This window comes from Equus asinus, chromosome 15 (assembly GCF_041296235.1).
Source record: "Equus asinus isolate D_3611 breed Donkey chromosome 15, EquAss-T2T_v2, whole genome shotgun sequence".
NCBI lineage: Eukaryota > Metazoa > Chordata > Mammalia > Perissodactyla > Equidae > Equus > Equus asinus.
The window spans coordinates 2,669,392-2,689,773 of NC_091804.1; the positions used below are offsets into that span (position 1 = coordinate 2,669,392).

At 51.2% G+C, this 20,382-nt stretch overlaps 1 protein-coding gene across 1 annotated transcript; it reads left to right on the plus strand.

Moving 5' to 3' along the window:
* Positions 1-6,290: 6,290 nt before the first annotated feature.
* CD93 (CD93 molecule) lies at positions 6,291-13,524 on the plus strand. Its single transcript, XM_014857989.3, has 2 exons — positions 6,291-8,614; positions 8,892-13,524. Exons 1-2 carry the CDS (start codon positions 6,693-6,695, stop codon positions 8,914-8,916), a joined length of 1,947 nt encoding a protein of 648 aa, XP_014713475.2. The 5' UTR covers positions 6,291-6,692; the 3' UTR covers positions 8,917-13,524.
* Positions 13,525-20,382: the final 6,858 nt, after the last annotated feature.

Sequence of the window (20,382 nt, forward strand, 5' to 3'; positions counted from 1 at the left end):
GGGGCATGACAGCATTCACACATTAGCAAACTGAGGCCCGGAGAGGAAGGACACTTGCCCAAAGTCACATGGCTAGCAAGTGTCCCATTTTGACTAACGACCATAACTACAGGGGGTGGGAATTGTTATTTCCGTTTGTACTAAGTCACTCCAGTTTGGGGACCCCAACAGAGGCCAGGCAAGGCAACGGCAGCAGTCACGCCCTGGGAAGGTGAGGTGGAGATCCAGCTTTCCCACGTGATCCTGGAGCAGGACTCATGGCTCCCCCACAGTCAGGGGCCGTGCAGCACCCGCCCGAGTGTCCTGGCGCCTGTGGGTTCTCGGGGCGTCCTTCAGACGTCTGCCTCTCCAAATAGAGTCTATGCTTCCCAGAAAGCTCCACGATTCCCTAGTCAGCTTCTTGAAGGCAATGAAATTCTATCTATTTCAACTACATGACCTCTTTTCAAACATCTGTTGTGTTATTGTGCTCATTTCATGGAGAATCCAATCTTGGCACGTGAGGCCAAATGGATCATTTGCGTTTCTATAAAATTACATTGTCTAAATAGGGCTAAATTGTTATGACAACTTATTGGAACAACCGAGAATGTTGTAAATGCCAAACAGATCCTGCAAATCACCCCGGTCAGCCATGACAGCATGATTTACAACCTCGAGTTTCACGCACGAGCTGGGAGCTGTGGCTGGAGACGGAGCATGTGAACACGCCCTGCGGCAGCCAGTTCCTCGGCGTGGTCTCTCCTTCTGAACGCTGACGAGCATCTTTGCTCATGGAAGCCAGTTGCCAGGTGAGCACAAGTCCACCTTAAAAACAACACTCAGCCTAGTCAAATTTTCTATAAATATTGTGAGTGATAAATTATGTTAGGAGACTATTTATGAAACGTGGAAAAATCAATAATGCTCTATGAGGAGTGTGTACCCGGCCGAGGAGCCGAAGAAGACTCAGAAGGCTGGGTCGGCCCAAGTCTCCAGCAAAGGTCGTAGGGGTCTCTCCTTTCATTCTTGGGCATGCAGGCGGGGGGAGGCAGGGGCGGCGCCTTTCTGTTTCCAACAGCACAGGAACAGAGACCGCAGGCTACTAAGGGTCTGCTGTGTGCCCGCCCGTGGGAAGCGTCCACATGTGTTGCCTCCTGTAACTGAAGCTTCACGACAGCGTGATGGCGTCATGACTCCTACCCTCCCCATTTGACAGACTAGGATCCCACATCTCTGGAGGTGACGAGGTTGAGTCCAATCCCACAGCCCGCTGATGGCCTAGCTGAGTCCCCAAGTCCAGCTGTGAGGCAGTCAGGTGGTCTCAGCTCCTCAGCCTCCTGTTGTGATGGTCACTCGCACCTCCTCCCAGGCGCTCTGCTGACTGCTTCGCAGGTATGAACTCATTTAATCCTCACAAAGCCCCACAAGACGTGAAGTTGCATTGTTCCCTATTGCGGTTGAGGAAACAGTCACACAATGTTGTGCCACATAGCAATGAACAGAACGGTTCAGCGGCTTGCCTAAGATCACCCAGCTAGTAAGTATTGAGCGGGATTTGAACTCAGGATAGATGTGTTCTACCCTTTCAACGCAGAACAGTTGGAAGATCCACAAGCCACCCCCTGGGAGAAGTGAGTCCTCGTAAGGTTTTGCACGCCTGGCATTTTGTGTGTGTGTGTGTGTGAGGAAGATTTGCCCTGAGCTAGCATCTGTGCCAGTCTTCCTCTACTTTGTATGTGGGATGCCGCCACAGCATGGCCTATGAGTGGAGTAGGTCCACACCCGGGATCCAAACCTCTGAATCCGGGCCACCGAAGTGGAGAGGGGGAACTTTAACTGCTGGGCCATGGGGCTGCACACTTGGCATTTCTGTACCCCAGGAGGGTCATGCAGCACCTGACACCTCTGTACAACGAAATTACTTTCAGAAAGAACCGTTGTAATCAGTGTCAATGATTTTTTCTTTAGTTGTTCTTTAGTTTTAAAACAAACTATTAAAAAAGATGAAGCTTCAATTTAAAAATATGCTGTTCAGATTCATTTAAATACCTTGTGTAGGAACTAAAATTTACACTTACTTGATAAAAATATCGCGTCTCACAGCTCCCACTCTGTTCCCCTGTTTTGAACTTTCAACACAGAACTCTAAGCGCTCTCAGAGAATGACAGGCCGAGTGCCTGGACCTCTGCTCCTTTCCCTCGCAGCCTCTGTGCTTCCTGTGCACTGCAGCTCTGCCGGGCGGTGCACGCAGGAGCTAAGCATGGCCCGCCCTGAACTCCCGGTGGGGCAGCGGGGGTCCCCGTGGGCGGGGGGTCAGCTCTGCAACTGCGAGGTCTCCTAACTGACCACGGTGCAGAATACAATGCTGAGTAAAGGGTAAGTCATTTAAAGGTGCTGACCTGAGGCTTGCATACACATTACTAAAACTACAGTGACCGTCACAATTGTTTTAGAATTTAGACCAACAAGTTTTTTGGGGGGAGGCAAATTTTATCATTGACTTTGTTTAGAATTAGTGGAATTTAGTGAAATTAACAAGGTAATAAAAAAAAAGACCAACTTGTAATCAGTTTTATTATTGTTTTAAATTTCCTGCAGACTCTGTGGAATGCATCACTTCTCTTCTCTGGCAACCCTGACCGCCACCTCAGAGCCTGGCACCCCCTGCTTACCTGGCCACCTCTGGAACATGCCCTCACCCACCAAGAGAACTACTGTTGAGCCCTGTGGCCGGCCAGCTTCCCCTAGCTCCTGTCACTCTCCCTCAGGGGCTGTGCTCTTGTCCCTCATGCCACCTGTCTGGTACAAAGGTCATAAAGTACCAAAACCCATCTCCCCTTTGGCTCCATGTGCAGAAAACAGAATCTGTGCATAGGAAGTGTCATAGACATTTGTTGAGTGAGCGAATAAACCTCCATTTTCTGGGGGAGAACTGGCTGACATATATTGGGCACCTATTAGGTATGCCAGGAAAAACACAATGTGGCTTTGCAGATCCTCTTTCATTCGATTTTTAGTTCGGAATATAAAGAAAAAGAGAAGCCAGATTCCTGAACGACCCAGAAACCAATCACTGTGCTCCAGAGTAACTGAGAGGTTAAACTCTCCCCGTGCTAGAGACCAGCAGGGGCCGTCTTCAGCATCGTACGAAGTCGAATTTTAAGACAATTTAAACAGAAAGCTCAGCGTCCTCGTTGGGAGTCTGGAATGAACGTAGACAGGTGGGCTATGGCCCAGGGCACACGCCATGCTGTCAGGCTTGTGGTGATTCTGGAACACTTGAGATGGCTCCCCCCTTCCCCCACCCCGAAAGTCTGCGGAGGAAAGCTCTCCGGCCTCCCGGCTGCCATTCCTCTTCTTTAACTCTCAGTCCTTGGAGAGGTTTGATAAAGTCTGCATGCTAAATAAAATGTGGCGGATCATCATCCAAGGGAGAATTCAGGATGTGAGCCTCAGCATTTCCTCAAAGTTGGCATCCAAACTATCGTAAGTACTTGGTAGAACTCAGCCAAATGCCACCAGTAACATAAGCCCTCCTCCTTCCGCCGAGCTCGCAGGCACGTGCCCCAGCGCCTGGCACTCTCCTGCCCCCTCCTCTGTGAATGGGAGAGGACAGCAAGGGACCTGGAGCTGGAGGCCGCCGGCTGCTGGGTCCCAGGTGAGGCAACCCAGCCGAGCTCAGCAGGCAGTGGCTGAAGGACCGAGGGACAGAGTGGAAGTCAGATGTAGGGGACAAGGAGCCGGGTAAGCACTGGAGAAACTGCGCTGTGTTTCCACACTCGGGTGGATAGTGGGGAGATGGCCCCTGCGTGGTTTACACAGCGGGTTTGGCTCCTGTGCCGCGTGGCAAGGGCTCAGTGGAGTCAGTCCCCGTGTCTCCCCACTTGTGCTCTCCCCAGTTCCAGAGGTGAGAGGGAAGCATGAGTTCACTGATGCTCGAGCAAGAGAGGCTCCCAGGGGCCTGTTCCCAGATCCTTCCTTACGGATGAGGGGAAGAAGAGCTGAGGCTGAGTAAAGCACGTTACTGGAAGGGACGAAGCAGAATCCATGACTCCCAGGGCAGGGTTCCTGCACTTTACTTGGCCTTTCTCACAGCAGGTGCTTTACAAACACTTCCTGGGTTCATAAATAAATAAACTGAGCGCACATCTTTCCCAGTTCATTTTCTTCTTTAAGATCTAAACACTTGGTTAAGTGAATACTAGTTGAGGTTGAAAGTTCCCTTGTGGGAGATGAAGAACTGCCAGCAAAAGCAGATGGCCTGACAAAGATCTGGGGGTCAGAATCGGCTAACAAGCTGCAAGTCACTCATTCAACCTGTGTCCTTACGTACCAACCAAGTGGCATTCGGGGTGAACCCTGCTCAATGACAATGGTTAACTGAGGCATCCAGCTCTGGGCTGCACGGATGGCATGAACCAGGAGAAAGGCCCCCACTACGAGTGCAGGCCGACTGCACGCGCCCACAGCCCACGCTGTCGGAGTCGTTTTCTACAATGTGAAGAAGTTCCCTGCCTATAAATAAACCTTTAGAAATGCAGCTTCCCCCAAACAGAGGTCAACACTGAGCCTCGCCAAGCCTAAATGTATGTCCAGCTACACTGGCCTGGAGCTGAGGGTACCAGGCTTCCCAGGTCCGCTTGAACCTACCTACTTTACCAGCTTTGGGGCCAAATTCAGATTCCTGAGGAGGCAAGTCAAGATGAGGGGGCCAGGGAGACTCTCATCCCCAAGAGGCAGCCCCGTCTGATTCTTCTCCAGCCCAGGCCCTGTTTCCCCACCTGCAGTGGCCCCAGCCTTCAAGGGCTCCCAGCCCTTGGTGGCAAAGCAGGAAGCCATGAAGTCCTCCTGAGGAGCTCCTGTGTCCTTCAGCTCTGCTCCAGCCAGCGCAGGAAGGGCCTGGTCTGGATCCTCATCACCTCCTGAATCTGCTCCCTCATCTGGGGCCAGCCCAGTCCGTGCTGCCCTCAACTGTGCCTGGAAACCTGCAGTTGCCTGCTGAGTGGTTTCCCCCACACCACTCGGGGTCTGTCAGCCAGCTGCCCACTCCACAGCGGGAGGCAATCCTCTACACGGCGGTCTCAGCATGTCGTCCCCTCAGTGCTTCCCCCTGGATTTGAGAACAGAGCCCCCAATCCTCATTGTTCAGTCTCAGAAGGCTCTGCCTTCCCCTCCCTCCAACTCTTCAGGCTCCAGGCTCACTGCCCTTCCTTCACTCCTGCGTGGAGTCTGAGTTGAGCACCTTATCCTTTGTGGAGGCTGAAAGCCACTGAGTTCCTAAGCCCTATGACACCCTAACTCAGGTCTCTGTGGAGAGCCAACATTGCACATGCTGGTGCCATGCCCAAAAGCTGCCGCTGTCGTTCTCCCCTCGAGGGTATCCTCTGGTGTACCAGGTCCTCACCATCAGCCCAGAGCACCAAGGAGTTGCCACCACTAGGGAGGAGGGGAGCTGGAGGAGAACGGCCCAGCCCCCTCTCCTCAGCTGGGAAGATGCTAACACGTGGCCAGAGTCTCCCAGAGTGCCCTGGAAATGGCGCTCTAGGAGCCCCAGGGCCTCCCCATGTTGGCTCCTTTCTTCCCTCTTTCAGTTCGCTTCCAAAATAAACTGTTTCAGTTCCTCTCACTTGCCCCAAGTCCTTGTCTCAGGGTCTAATTTGGGGAACCAACCAAACACAGCCCTAGGAGCAAAACATGTCTGATTGCAGGAAAAGAGCCCTTTGATCTGGGGCCTTTGGTGAGCTGCTGTGCTGAAGCTGGCCTGCATGGCTTGGGTTCTCCTTCTGCGCCCAGAACGCCGGCCCTTCCTGGGAACCCTGAGCCAGTGAGGCAGGCGTGCAAGCCCAGGGCCACGAGCCAGAAGCATTTTCATTTTTTCTTTCTGATGCTTTTTGTGACGCTGCCACATCACAGCACAATATTTGCACTGTGAAACCCTGAAAACTGCCAAATTTCACCCAATTTGTTTTAATGTTCTCAAGGAGCTTGGCATCGTGTTAGAAACAGACATTCCCACGGCCCAGTGCCTATTTAAAAACTGCCTATCTATTTAAAGTTCACCATGAGGGGAATAAAAGAAAAAAGACTCCCAAAGCCAAAAGGAACGTGAGATAGGCAAAAGGAAAATCCAGTTTGCTTCTAAAAAAGGCTGAAAATTATAGCCATCCGTGGCCTCATGTCTCAAGTCTGAGGATGTTTTTTTCTCTTCTGGTTGTTTGCAAACCCAAGTGGAATTTTATTATGGGTTACTGAGTGAGCTGTTTCAAGTTCCTGGTCCCAAAAGTCTCGACTCACTCTTTAGCCTGCCACTGAGCTTCCTCATGCACAGAGAGAGAATGGAGCCCAGACCAAGCAGACAGCGTCTCTGCGTCCTGCCGACTTCCCCTCGCTGCCGTGTTTCCTCAGCGCTCAGCCGGGGACCCGGCAAAGCCGCCCGTTGCCTTTTATGAACAACAAAATCGTGATGAAGGCAACAGGAGTCAGAAAACTATTCACTGCAGGAAGCCCCAGTTTCCGGTGAGATATAAGGAGCACCACAGCACAGGATGCGCCTGGGGTCAGGGGGACGTGAAAAGCCGTCAGCCTTTGTGTCCTTCTCTGTGCCGGAGCGTCTGCTGCTGAGCCCTCAGCTCCCCTCGGGGCTCAGCTGGGGCCGCCGTGGTCACCGCCGGGCTTCTAGCCTCCCACCAAGAGGGACAGGGAGGCCACCATGGCCACCTCCGCCGGCCTGCTGCTGCTGCTGCTGCTGCTGGGCCAACCGAGGGTGGGTGCTGGGGCTGAGAGGAAGGCTGTGGTCTGCGCGGGGACCGCCTGCTACACGGCGCACTGGGACAAGCTGACTGCGGCCGAGGCCCAATCTCACTGCAGCAAGAACGGGGGTAACCTGGCCACGGTGAAGACTGAGGAGGAGGCCCGGCTCATCCAGCGAGCCCTGGCCCAGCTCCTCCAGCTGGAGGCGCCCCTGGTAACTCGGATGGGCAAGTTCTGGATGGGGCTCCAGCGAGAGAAGGGCAAGTGCTTGGACAGCACCCTGCCACTGAGGGGCTTCAGCTGGGTGGGCGGCGGGGAGAACACGTCCTATGCCAACTGGTACAAGGAGCCCAAGAACAGCTGCACCTTCAGGCGCTGTGTGTCGCTGGTGCTGGACCTGTCCCTGCCTCCCCTCGCCAGCCACCTCCCCAAGTGGGCCGAGGGCCCCTGTGGGAACCCCGGCTTTTCTGTAAACAACATCGAGGGCTTCGTGTGCAAGTTCAGCTTCAAAGGCATGTGCCGGCCCCTGGCCCTGGGGGGCCCAGGCCAGGTGAACTATACCACCCCCTTCCAGGCCACCAGCTCCTCCTTGGAGGCCGTGCCGTTCGCCTCCATGGCCAACGTGGCCTGTGGGGACAGGAACGAGAGTGAGTGGCATTACTTCCTGTGCAAGGAGAAGGCCCCCGATGTGTTCGACTGGGACAGCTCGGGCCCCCTCTGTGTCAACCCCAAGTACGGCTGCGACTTCAACAATGGGGGCTGCCAGCAGGACTGCTTCGAGGGGGGAGATGGCTCCTTCCGCTGTGGCTGCCGGCCAGGGTTCCGGCTGCTGGACGACCTGGTGACTTGCGCCTCCCGGAACCCTTGCAGCTCCAGCCCGTGCAGAGGGGTGGCTACATGCGTCCCTGAGACCCTCGGGAAAAGCTACCTGTGTCGCTGCCCCCAAGGCTACCAGCTGGACTCCACTCAGCGGGACTGCGTGGACGTAGATGAGTGCCAGGACTCACCCTGTGCCCAGGAGTGTGTCAACACCCCCGGGGGCTTCCACTGCCAGTGCTGGGTGGGCTACGAGCCTAGCGGTCCCGGAGAAGAAACCTGTCGGGACGTGGACGAGTGTGCCCCAGGCCGCTCGCCCTGCGCCCAGGACTGCACCAATACCGACGGCTCGTTCTACTGCTCCTGCAAGGAGGGCTTTGTCCTGGCAGGTGAGGATGACACCCAGTGCCAGGATGTGGACGAGTGTGAGGACTCGGAGGGCCACCTCTGCGACAGCTTGTGCTTCAACATGCAGGGGTCCTTCCGCTGCGGCTGCCTGCCAGGCTGGGAGCTGGCTCCCAATGGGGTCTCCTGCATCATGGGCACCACAACCCTGGGGCCACCAGCTGGGCCTCACCAGGGGGATGACATGGGTGAGAGACAGGGGAACCTTGTGCCTTCTGCCTCAACGTCCAGTCCCACCAGGGACCCCAAGGGCACCTCCAAGGTGGCTCCCACTGTGAGGGGCCCCTCCCTCCTACCCAATGCTCCCATCACCCCCACCCCACCCAAGACAATGGTCCCCAGTGGGCTCCCTGGCGTCTGGATGGAGCCCAGCACCCATCACCCCACGGCCAGCACTGGCCATAGGGAGTCCACGGGTGGAGACTTCGCGGCCAAACAGAACGATGATGGCACCGACGGACAAAAACTGCTCTTATTCTACATCCTGGGCACCGTGGTGGCCATCCTGCTCTTGCTGGCTCTGGCTCTAGGGCTCCTGGTTTATCGCAAGCGGAGAGCAAAGCGGGAGGAGAAGAAGGAGAAAAAGCCCCAGAGTGCAACAGACAGCTACTCCTGGGCCCCAGAGCGAGCTGAGAGCAGGGCCACGGAGAACCAGTACAGGTAAAGGAGGCCTGAGGTCGCCAGGGGAGGGGGCGGGGGGCGGGCCTGGGAAGCGGGAGGGCCGTGACTGAGGCAAAAAGCAGGCGGAGGGCAAGGGGCAGGCGCCATCCACACTGGACAGCAAAACCCCAACGCCACTGCCAACCTGGAGGCTCCCTCAAGCTCTCCCAGCGCAGCAGCCCTGCCTGCATCGCAGGTGCACGTGGTCTCTCCCGGGTCTAGACGTGCACGGCAACTGGCAGCAGCTCCCAGTGGTGTCACCTTTTGTTTTCCACAGTCCGACGCCGGGGTCAGACTGCTGACGGTGAGGCAACCTAGAGACACTGACGGGCGGCAGCACTGTCCTCAGAGCCCCACGCGCCCTGTTGGAAGGGGGAGCCACATTCTTCCGAAAGACTGGCCTGGAATCTTAGCAACAGCTGTGCACCTCTCCTGAAAAGCTCGGCCGCTCTGAGCGTGCAGGTGCTCTCTACGTGAGTGTGGCGTTCCTGACGCAGAAGCCGTGGGTTGGGATGTCTCTGCGGGAATTATGTGACTATTAACAATTCTCACTCGCTCTCCCTTTTCCAACCCAAATGTGACTGGTTTTGTTTTCTCACTGATTCTGGCCCAGGGCGTTATCATTCGGGGCTAACGGCTCCCTTTAAGCTGCTTCTCTGTCCACTTGTTCACCCAAACGAAAAAGCGGCCAGCTAATGCTACTTAGGACTAAAAGGGTCTGTCCCTCTTAGTATAGCAGAGACTAAGTCAGTTAGTTGTTTAATGCTAGAAGAAGCTCTTTTTCTGGCCAGAGGCAACAAGTTCAGGACTGGAAGCACCTCCCTACGTTTGGATTCACACGCTCTCCCATCACAAGCCCTGCTGAGCTCGATGTCATTGAAATCCTCCGGAATGACTAGAAGTCCACTGAACTGCTTGGGTAGCAAGGAGGCAGGAAGTTTAGAAATTGCATTTTCTAGTTCTTAAGTTTCTAATAGTCTTGGGTTTATTTGCAAGTGAAGTCTGAAACATGTGAGAAAAGTTATATGAAGTGAGTTTAAAGTATTTTTTAAAACAAGTCATCTAAGGGCTGGAGAGAGGGGTTGCTTTCAGAAGTCCTTGAATGGATGCATCTATGTGCACTGATGTTGCTCTCACTTGACTATCAATGAGACGAACACTCGCGAGGAAAAAAGTCAAGGATGCCTGTCTCTGAGCCAGTGCAGCCAAGACACCGCCCTGCTGCCGGCCTCCGTGGCAGGCTGCTCTGGATTCGGACGCTGATGGGAGAGGGAGGAAGCACTGCAACGTCTCTCGTCCTGGCTGTTACTAAAGGACGTGTGAGGGAGACGTATGCTGAGTGTGGAGAGCTGTCGTCGTGGGGCGTTTTAGCACAGTTCACAGTCCACACTGCATCCTGAGAACTCGATCCTGCTCCGTGGCTGCAGCTCGCACCAAGTCAGGGACCGGTCATGTGGGAGGCTAGCCAGTGCTGCTTCAGTCCCCTTTCTCTCCTGTCCTTAGAAAAGTGGGGGAGAGGGAAGGGAGAGAGAAAGAGAAAGGAACTAAAATCTTTTGCAACTGCAAAAACTAGTCAAAGCAATTTTAATCTATATCCTCGTTTTTAAGTGCTCACCTGTAAAGATTCCCCTTACCATGTGTGGTCGAGAGCGCTCTCTCCCGCACGGTTCTGCCCGGCTCCCTGGAAAGCAGCCCGGGATTCCCTGGAGGTCAGAGCTGCTGGGGGCGGCCTGAGCAGCGCTGGGAGGCCTCGGGTCTCCTGGGAGCTTTCTGCTGTGCCCTCACAGAATGGACAGAGAGAACGAGCAGGCTTCCTTCTCAGATTGCAAACTGCCTCTCAGAACGAGGGTACCCGCTCTTTCTGGTTTTGCCTTGGAAATGCATCTGCCCGGAGGTCACGCCCTGGGTGGACAGAGCCTCAGCCGCCAGGTGCAGGGCCTTCAGAGCCGCATAAATATCCTTTTGCCAATTTAGAAATGTAGATGCTATAGATCAGATTTTTTTAAGAAAACGGAAAACTGAAGGGGGTGAGGTGGGAGGAGGAAAGACGGAAGCTCTGTGGGGCCTAACGGGGGGTGTTCAGAACTTCTGCCTTTTTAAAGTCACCTACTATTCTTCAGTTTTCACTCAGAATACTGATATTCAACACTCAGAGGAGACAAAGGCAGTTCCTCTGGCCACAGGACCGTCGGCAGTTTGTTGTATGGGAGCCAAGCGTGTGGCCATTCAGATGATTTAAAGATGCGGCCGGATGTGTTGCTGACCAGTACCTGCACTTCCACGAAAGGAATGCAGATGCAACATTCCCCTGGCCTTCCAGTCCTGACCCTCCTCGTCTGGGGCGGAGGAGCCAGGCCAGCCCTAGGCTTCCCCTAAGCCCTCTTGCGGGCCTGGAATGGGTCGAGGGCACCCACACGCCCTCCCGTTTTCAGTGTTCCATTTCTTCTACAGCCCAGCCCATTTTCTGGTCTCTGTGTTCAAATTCTTCTGTGCGTGGGAAACAGCAGCCCCGTCCCTGACACTGGGGAGACCGCGGATGCCTGCTGTGGGACCCACAAGGGGAGAAACGGGTTGACGAATAATAGTTTCTCAAAACCCCCTCTGGCAAGTCAGCCCCTTCACAGGTGAATGAGTCCTACCTTCTCTCACAGCCATTGCTGACCAGTGGCCAAGATCCCTGAACAGGATGACCTCAGGCAGTGCATCTGATGAAAACCACTGACCTCAAACAGATGCTGCCTTTGCTCTCCCTTTGAAGACCACTGCCATTTTGTCTGAGGGATGCAAATCCTTGCTTTGGGGGAGTTCAGGGGCCACAGCAGTGGATAGACAAATGTCCACAGGCCACATGGCCATCGACAAACCCTCCGCTTTATCCAGAGGGGCCCCAAGTGGCTTGGCTGTGACACAGCCAGAGAAATTGATGGGATGGAACATGGGAGAGGTGGGCTCTGCCGTGTGCAGACTCCTCCAACCACGTCACCGGGCTGGGCAGGGGCAGACCCGGTGCCGTTCTGTCCCTGACATGCTGAGCAGCAGAACAGCGGGGCGCTGGGGACAGGGAGCAGGCTCCACTTGGCGGCAGGCTCAAAGACAATGGAGACTTTCATCCAAAAAGAATTTCCCATAGTTCAATAATTCTGGGAGACTTGTGGAAAAACTCTATTTGAGACAAACTCCCCCCCTCCCATCCCCCAGGCAGATAATTTAAAGGGAGGATGTCTGTCTCCCTAAACAGGAAGCCCACTCTGCCCATTCCTGAATTTCAGGGGCAATCCCTCTCTTTTCTCTTGTTATTATTTGGAGAAGTCATGATGCAGGAGGGCAATTGCCTTGGGGAAGCTGAGGAGTAAAAGCCAAGGGTGGGGCAATTGTCGGAAAATGCCCCAGGATGGGTGGACTCCTGAGCGCCCTTTGCAGGGTGAACCTACCACTGCTCAATGGCATGACCTCGAGGCAAAAGCAGCCCGGCTGCTGTTGCTTTTGGTGACCCACCCGCCTGATTGTCATGGTGACGTTGTGGTGCTCCACGTCCGTCTGGCGTTGCCCCGGCACATTAAGTGGGTGAATTAACTGGGTTCTGAGGTGAGGATGGAGGAATGCAGGCTGCAGCCACTGCCAGGTCTCGTGGGGCTGTCTCTCGCCCTAGTGTTATTCAATGGCAGACCAGCAACCCTTCAGAAAGGCTCCCCCAACCTCTTCCCCTTGACCAGGCGAACAGTGGAATAAAGAACCTGTATGTGTGTGCTCCTGTGTATCATGCAGGAGGCGCTGAGTCAGGAATGAGTTTCTCTCTGCAGCACACGCTTGCGTGTTGCTGTTCTCGTACCTTCTGATCGTGAGCCCCTGTTTGAGCATCTTGTGATGGGACCCGGAGTTTTATCACAAACATCTTCTCTTTGGAGAATATGGATTTGACAATTAGCTACTTTCATTCCAACCCTCTTTCTCACAAATATTTCTGTGAAAACTAAGAGAACAGAGATGAGATTTGACAAAAACATGTACTGAATTCAAAATAACACAGTTTTTTAAAGCAGATATAGGAAAGCCTTTTCCTATTATTTTTCTTCTTGGCTTCTCCATTGTCTAAATCAGGAAAACAGGAAAGCATTGCTTTCTAGCAGCTGCAGAATGGTGTAATGCCCCCTACACGTTTCCATCTCCTTAAACAATAGCTTTAGCATGGGAATCTGAGACACGACCCCTGAAAACAGCTGTCCCTATCTGGCTGCAAAGCCCACTGCTTACATCTGCATGGTTTGTGGCATTGGTCACCCAAAAACAAAGAGGGCAGTAATCGAAATTCTCCACGTGTTCAATAATCCAGTACCTTATTCCCTTCAGATTCCGGAAGTAATACTTGCTGAAGTGCTTTTTAAAGATGAATTGTGTTTCGGTCTGTTCTTGGCGATAATGCCCGTGTATTTAAGGAAGAAACTCTGGAATTCCCTTCTCGCAGTGTTCCTCTTTTCTGCGAGGAGGCAGCCCTTCCCTGCAGCAGACTTTGCCTGCTCTTACCCTGGGCTGAAGTTCTTTTTGCATATGTGGCTCGAGCTTGAGTTAGATTGTATGTAAAGCCTTGTTCTGTGATATTAGATGCGATCGTAAATGTCAGTAATCACTCTTGAACGCCAAATGAGAATGTAGGTATTTTTAAATATGTGTATTTGAAATGTGTTCCACCAATTCTGGAACCGTGGGTTTCCATGAGGGGTTTATTTTCATCCCAGGCGTGAAAGTTGCCCAGGTGTGGTGGTGGGGGCGGAGGCAGCGGGCACCCGTGAGCTGTGCCTGGCTCCTCAGAGCTCCAGGGACAGACAGCATCTCCGGCTGGCCTCAGGAAGTAGCAGGTGTGTCCTCCTTTGTGCGTTGTTCTGTGCACCTCTCCTAATAAACTCTGAAAAACATGTGTTGTCAATGTGCTTTAATATGTTTCATAACAACTCAAAATACAGGGCAGAACTTACATTCACAATCATTAAATATATGCACTTTCCTTTTCAAAGAGTTGCTAAAAGAAGTTACCTTGACTGCCCCATTTCTGCATCCTCACCTGCTGGAGGCACCCAGAACACACAGGTTGGGAACATGGACATACGGAGGGCCTGGGCTGCACTGTTTCTAGTGACCCAGCTGCCAAGACCCAGGCTTGACTCAATGCTTCCAGATTTTGCTTTCTGATCCAGACTCCACTCTTCCATGCTGCTGTCTTCACTGCTTAATTCCCTGCATCTTTTTAATTGCATGGTGGCACCTGGTGCAGGATTAAACATGTCCAATTGGTGTGATGTGAAAACACCATTCTACAGTTATCAGTGGAGCATTTATCGCCACTTTGTCAGCAAAGCTTTTTCAGTTTATTTAACTAATTGGACAGGCAGACCAGATCGTCATTGTTTGGCTGCACAAATCTCACTGCGACCGGAAGCCGGGGCAGCAGATGGTGGCTGATTCCAAGCCACCTGCTTTTCAGACTGTGCACTTGGTAGGAACAGGGCTTAGGTGGGATAAAGTGCTCTGCTCTGTTATGCTAATGCACAGGACACTTGCAAGAAACATTCATTACTTAGGGGTGAGTAAAGCTGATCCTTTTAGCAGTCTAGTCACTAACCAAATACATTTGGAAATTATACCTTAAGATGAACAACCATGGCTGCCCCCTCACCACACACACACACACACACACACACACACACATGCACCACACACAACACGTTTACACATCCACACACCCACAGACACATAAACATGCACAATTTTAACATCTTTCTGTTTCATACTGACAAACCCGAGGCCAGTGTTTCCTAATATAGGAAAAGCCCAAGAACAAAAATGCCAGATTTTAATGGTGACTCCTCTTGGTGACTTTTGCTATTTGCTAAGTAAAATAACTTAAACGCTAGATAAATGTTTCAAATACGATTCATTTACAAAAACAATTCAGCTCATACAGAGTTATATCTACTGCACATGCAAAGTGCGCTTGTAACAGACACTCTGTAGATTAAAATGTAGACTCTCACATATATTACATACATGCTGGGGCTTTGACACCAGTCAATGAGCAAATCAAGTTCTTAGCCAGTTTTTCAGTATTTTCCATAAGAAGATACAGAGAGCAGAGATGACGAACCTGAAAACCAGAAAGCCTCAGTTCAGCCTCTCCTTGAGTTATATTTTGACATTACAGCTGATTTAAAAAAAAAAAAAAACGATGGGGTTTTGAACTGATGGGTGACACAGTCTCATGGGTTTGCCCCTCACATTTTCTTTATACCTACCAGTCATCCTTTTCAGAGGAAACGAAGGACAGGTAAATGATGAAAAAATGAAGAAAGAGGCAAAGGGTGTGAAAGGCCAGGTTAACTCATGAGGCCAGCAACCGCCCAGGGACTTAATGTGACAGGAAGCCCCTCACAGGACTTGCGAAGAGGCCCTCGCTGGAGTCTCCCAGGCCCACAGCCAGATGCACCAGGAGCTGCCGCCCCCCTGAAGTACAGCTATTGGGTTTTAATTTGAGGTTTCTCACCGTTGACTTGGATGTTGATCTTCTTTTGCGGTTGAAATTGGCCCATTGAACTCAACTGTGTTGAAGGAAGGGAGGGAGGGAGGAGAATGAATGAATGGAAGAGAAAGAGAGAGAGTGAGAAAGAGGGAGGGAGGATGGCAGGGAAGGGAGAAGGGAGAAGGGAGGGAGGAAGAGAAGGAAGGAAGAAAGGAAGGAAGGAAAGGAAGAGAATGAGTGAATGGAAGAGAGAGAGAGAGGGGAAGAAGGAGGGAGAAGGGAGGAAGGAAGAGAGAGAGGGAGGGAGGAAGGGAAGGAAGAATAGAAGAAACACAGAAAAGGAGGAAAGGAGAAAGGAGAGAGAGAGAGAAGCGGGTGATGAGCAGATGCCGTTAAGGTCATTGGGCCCTCCTTCGCATGTCTCACTTTTCAGTTTGAGGTGATTAGGGGCCGTGCCCCTTGCTGCATCTGGAGCTTCCTGGACCACACTTGCAGAACAGCGGAGCTCTATTTCTGCTGACCTTGGCTGGGGACCAAGAACCTCTGTATCATGTTCTTGTCTTCTTCTCCTGGAAAGCACTGCTTGTCTCTTCCGCTTCACATTTTGTGCTTTTTCACATAATTTATGTCGTAAAGTCTCAAGCTGGGTCCACGGCTTCTGCTCTGTTGAGATCCTTCTACGTTCAAGTATTATAGAGAAATAATAAAACTCGGGAGGTGGAGGAAAGTAATCGTGCCTTTTATCTCCAGAGTCAGCCCTTCCCAAAAAGATTATGTCACAAATTAAACGTTCCACGCCCTCGAGGATGGAGCACCTGTGCATCCTGCCCTCCTCACAGTCACAGAGCGTGTGCCGGATGCAGGTTCTGCACATCCACCAAACCAGGCTTGTCCCTTGTCTTTGTCCACGTCGTTGTCTCGCACAGTGTGTGGCTTTTTCACCTCCTCCTGGTACATCGATCAGTTTTGACTTCTACTCCAAGCTGTATGGTTAGGTGATCGATACATACTTGGCAGAACCTTTTCCAACGTGAAATCTAACTTTTTGAACATTTTCAGGTCAAATTATATTTTGTCTAACTTTTGAAACTAACATACCTGATTAATCTCTTGCATTTGGTGAATACTAACTTTTTTGGTTTTTAAACATTTTTAAAAAATTTTCAGCCTTCTTGTGTCTCTTTATGTTTGTCTCTTGTAAACAACAAAGCTGAATTTCACTTTTTTTCCCCCTTCATCCAATCAAATGTCTCTCTCTTTTACTGGGAGATTTAACCTGTTCACATTTACTGAGCTAGATAAGTAAATTTTTGGTGGCTTATTTTATATATTCTATTGATAATGTTTTCTGGGTGTTTCTATTCTCTCCTTCCTGTCCTTTATGGGCTTGATGGAGGTCTCTTTGTCTGCTTTTTCTTTCTAATAGTTTGGAACTTCATAAGGACCACTTGTATCTTCAAATGTTTAGTCTTAATGCTTTACCCCGCATACTTAAACCCGTACCTTCCTATCGATATCTAATGTTAATTCATAGCTGTATCCTGCTCCCTGAAAAAAAAGACAAACACTGCAGTCGTCTGTTACTTCTTCTCTCCCCCTACTCCCATCATCCACTTTGATTGCACCTGCATTTTATTTTTCGGTTTGGTCACGAGTGTCAGGCGCTCTCCTTGCCCTCGCCTCACTCCCAGGCTCTCGGATTCCGTTTTCACGGGGCGGCGGAAACACAGGGGGTTTGGTCTGCTTTTGTCTTTTCTGAGCGGGCAGTGGAAGAGCAGGTTTTCTGCATCCTTGCGTGGCTGGAACGCCTGTTTTCCCAGCTGAAGGATGGCTTACCCGAGTGTGGATTTCTGCCCTATAAGCCGCTGGCCCCCGGAACCTGGCAAAGTAGAGTGTCGCTGTCTCGCAGCCTTTGTTCCTGATCAGACGGCAGATGATTGTCTTCTTTCATGAGCCATTTCTTTTCTTTTCTATTCTTCCCTGACTGCTTTTATTCTTTCCTCGTTCCCTTTTGTGTTCTGAGGTTTCACTTCAGCTGTGCAGCCTCACCGGGCGAGCACGTCTCACCTCAGGAGTGTGCTTTATTCCAGCAGTTTCTGGACTTGAGCAGGTGGCTGTCAGGACCCCCTGGAGTCCCCTGCAGCAAGTCCAAACCCAGACAGCTGTGAGTCAGCTGTCTGGATGGAGCCCAAGACGTGGCATTTCTAACAGGTTTCCAGGTGAAGCTGCTGCTGGCCAGGGGACCCACTTGGAGACGCTCTGCTTTACTCAGTTTAGGGGAATTTTCCTCTCTTATTATTCTGAGTACACCCTCCTGTCCACTCTCTCAGCTCTTATTCTGGAAATGATTTCTATTTTCCATGTCCCCTGACTTTCCTTCCACACTTTCCATCCTTCTCTCCTCTGGCAATGGCTTACGAAATTGCTCCTTCTCTCTCGCCCTCCCAACAACCCTTGCTCTTCCCTGCTTTTTTCCAAAGCATCGGTCACCTTCTAACATGGTCTATAATTTTCTTCCATAATTATGATGTATTATTATTGTCTATATTTATAGATATGTAAGTCCTCTCAGGGCAGTGTCTTTTGTCTTTTGGTCTCTGATATGCCCCGGGCATCCAGACCAGGCCTGGCATACAGTGGTGCTCAATGAATATATGTTGACTACATGGCTGACGTGGGGGACTAAAGCAGTGTGGCAGGCAGGGCAAGCCAACACTGCCCACTGGTTGGTCCTGTTTGAAACTTTGATGTCTGTGACCTCTCTCTGCCTCACCAGCCACCAGAGTCCACCGACTCCATCCCCACAGTCTGCTTGCCCGTCCCCTGTCTCTGGGTCAGGGCACTGCCCACACTCAGGCCTTCACTACTGCCCCCGCAGATTGCTGCCATCACGTCCAGCTGGTCTCCAGGCCCCTTCTACTCCAGCTCCCAGAAGCAGACCTGGAGACAAGGATTCCAGCACAAGTGGTTTACTGGGAAGTATGAGGAATAGATGTAGGGTTGTGGGGAAGTGACGTAACCATGGTAACTCTGGGAAATGTCATTTCACCTGAGGGCCAAGGGAACTGGGTATTTGTATACCAATTGCTGTCAATAATGGATAAGGGGCTGCTCCAGGGGGTGGTGGGTGATTCCTGGCATTTCCAGATGACGAAACAAGTGGGCAGAGGGGCCTTCTACACTTGGGCTGGGGAAGCCATCAGGTACAGAGATGCAGACACAGATGGACTATGACGTACACACAGTGGGGAGTCTAAGGGCTTTGGGCCAGGCAGTGACAACACCCTCACCTGTCCCTCACACTGGGCTGAGACACCTCTTCCTCCCACCACAAGGCACAGCCCAGCTTCCTCCTGGGGAAGCTAGGTCCTTGAGGAGGGAGTTCTCTTTCCAGATTTCTCTAACGGCCCTTGTCACTTAATTTCCCTCATGATGGCTCAGTGGCTACATGTCCGTGTCTTCCTAAGAGATCACAAGGCACTTGAGGGGAGGGAGTGCATCTTTATTGGGTCTCACGCTGTGCTTCACACATGGTCAAGTCTCACAGTGTTTTTATTTTTTTGAGAAAGATTAGCCCTGAGCTAACATCTGCTGCCAATCCTCCTCTTTTTTTTGCTGAGGAAGACTGGCCCTGAACTAACATCCATGCCCATCTTCCTCTACTTTATATGGGGGATGCCTACCACATCATGGCTTGACAAGCGGTGCATAGGTCCGCACCTGGGATCTGAACCAGAGAACCCTGGGCTGCCAAAGCAGAATGGGTGAACTTAACCGCTGTGCCACTGGGCTGATCCCAAGTCTCACAGAGTTTTTAAACCGAAGACTAACTGGTTATATTATTTCATGTGACATTTCAGTAAAGGGGAAAAATTCATTGAACTTTTACGACTTGCCAGATACAAAAGTAGTATTTGTTTATTGAAAAACAAGCAGTATTATTATTTCTACTTTATAAATAAGGAAGTTGAGGCATAGACATGACACTTGCCCACTGTCACACAGCTGACAGGTGATTAACAGAGGGGTGTCTGCAGCCTCACTCTTACTCACTTGGTTTCACTGCCTCCCACTAAAAGTGAACAGGAGTTGCAGTCGAAAACATGTGAACCAGCCATGAACTAGGAGGCTGGCTGGCCTCTCAACCTATTCAAAACAGGAAAGGTGGAGCATTAAGCAATTGTGGGTATTTTTAATAATGTCTTAGGTCCAAAGGAACATACTTGTCCTTCTGTACTCTCCCAACACACATACATACACAAACCCCCACACACATGCATGCAAATACTGGGGCTGCAACTGCTGGAAAGCTGTCTAGCATCCCCAGAGAGACTGCGCAACCTGAGACCCACCATGATCCGAGGGCGGATCCCACGACTGCACCCTCATTGAGCCCCGCTGTGGCCATCTCCGTCTTGTCTTGGTCAGAATGATGTGTTTGTGTGCAGAAGAGGAGGGGGAGGGGGTGAAGCATGCACAAATGGCCCTGGGGATATGCCTTGTCCCCCTAAGCTGCTTCTCAACTGGAACTTCCTCTTGTACAACCTGATGGGAAGGTAAAGGGGGCCACCTCTTCAAAAACAGTTGGGTAGTTTCCTAAAGACTTAAACATACACAAAAAACCCAGCAGTTCTTCTCTTAGATATTTATCCAAGGGAAATGAAACAATGATCCATATAGTCTCGGCCACAGATGTTCACAGGAAGTTTATTTATAGAGGCTTGACCTGCAAACTGCCCAGATATCCGTCTGTAGGTAAATGGATAAAGGTTTCAGAGTATTCACACAGTGGAATATTCCTCATCAAGAAAAACGAATAGCTCTGATGCACACAATGAGGTGGATGAATTTCAAGAGCATTACGTTTTGCAAAGTAAGCCAGACACAAAGGGTACACCCTGTAGGATTCTATTTCTCTGAAATTCCAGAATGGGTCACACTAATCTGTAGTGATAGAAAACAGAGTAGGGCTCACATGAGGGTGAGAGTGAGGACCGACTGCAAGGGACCTTAACAGACTTTCACGGAGGGAAATGTTCTGTGTCTTGATTGGGTGGTAGTTACATGGATGTTTCCATTTGTCAAAACTCATCAAACCATACATGTAAAATGCATGCATTTAATTGTGCTTAAATTATACCTCAATAAAGTTGATTTTAAACTCCTGCTTGTTGATGTTATGGATAAAATAAAAGTTTGCAAGTTGTAGTCTGTATTTTTTGTAGAACAAGGAAACATGGCTGCTTTGGTCTTCGTTATT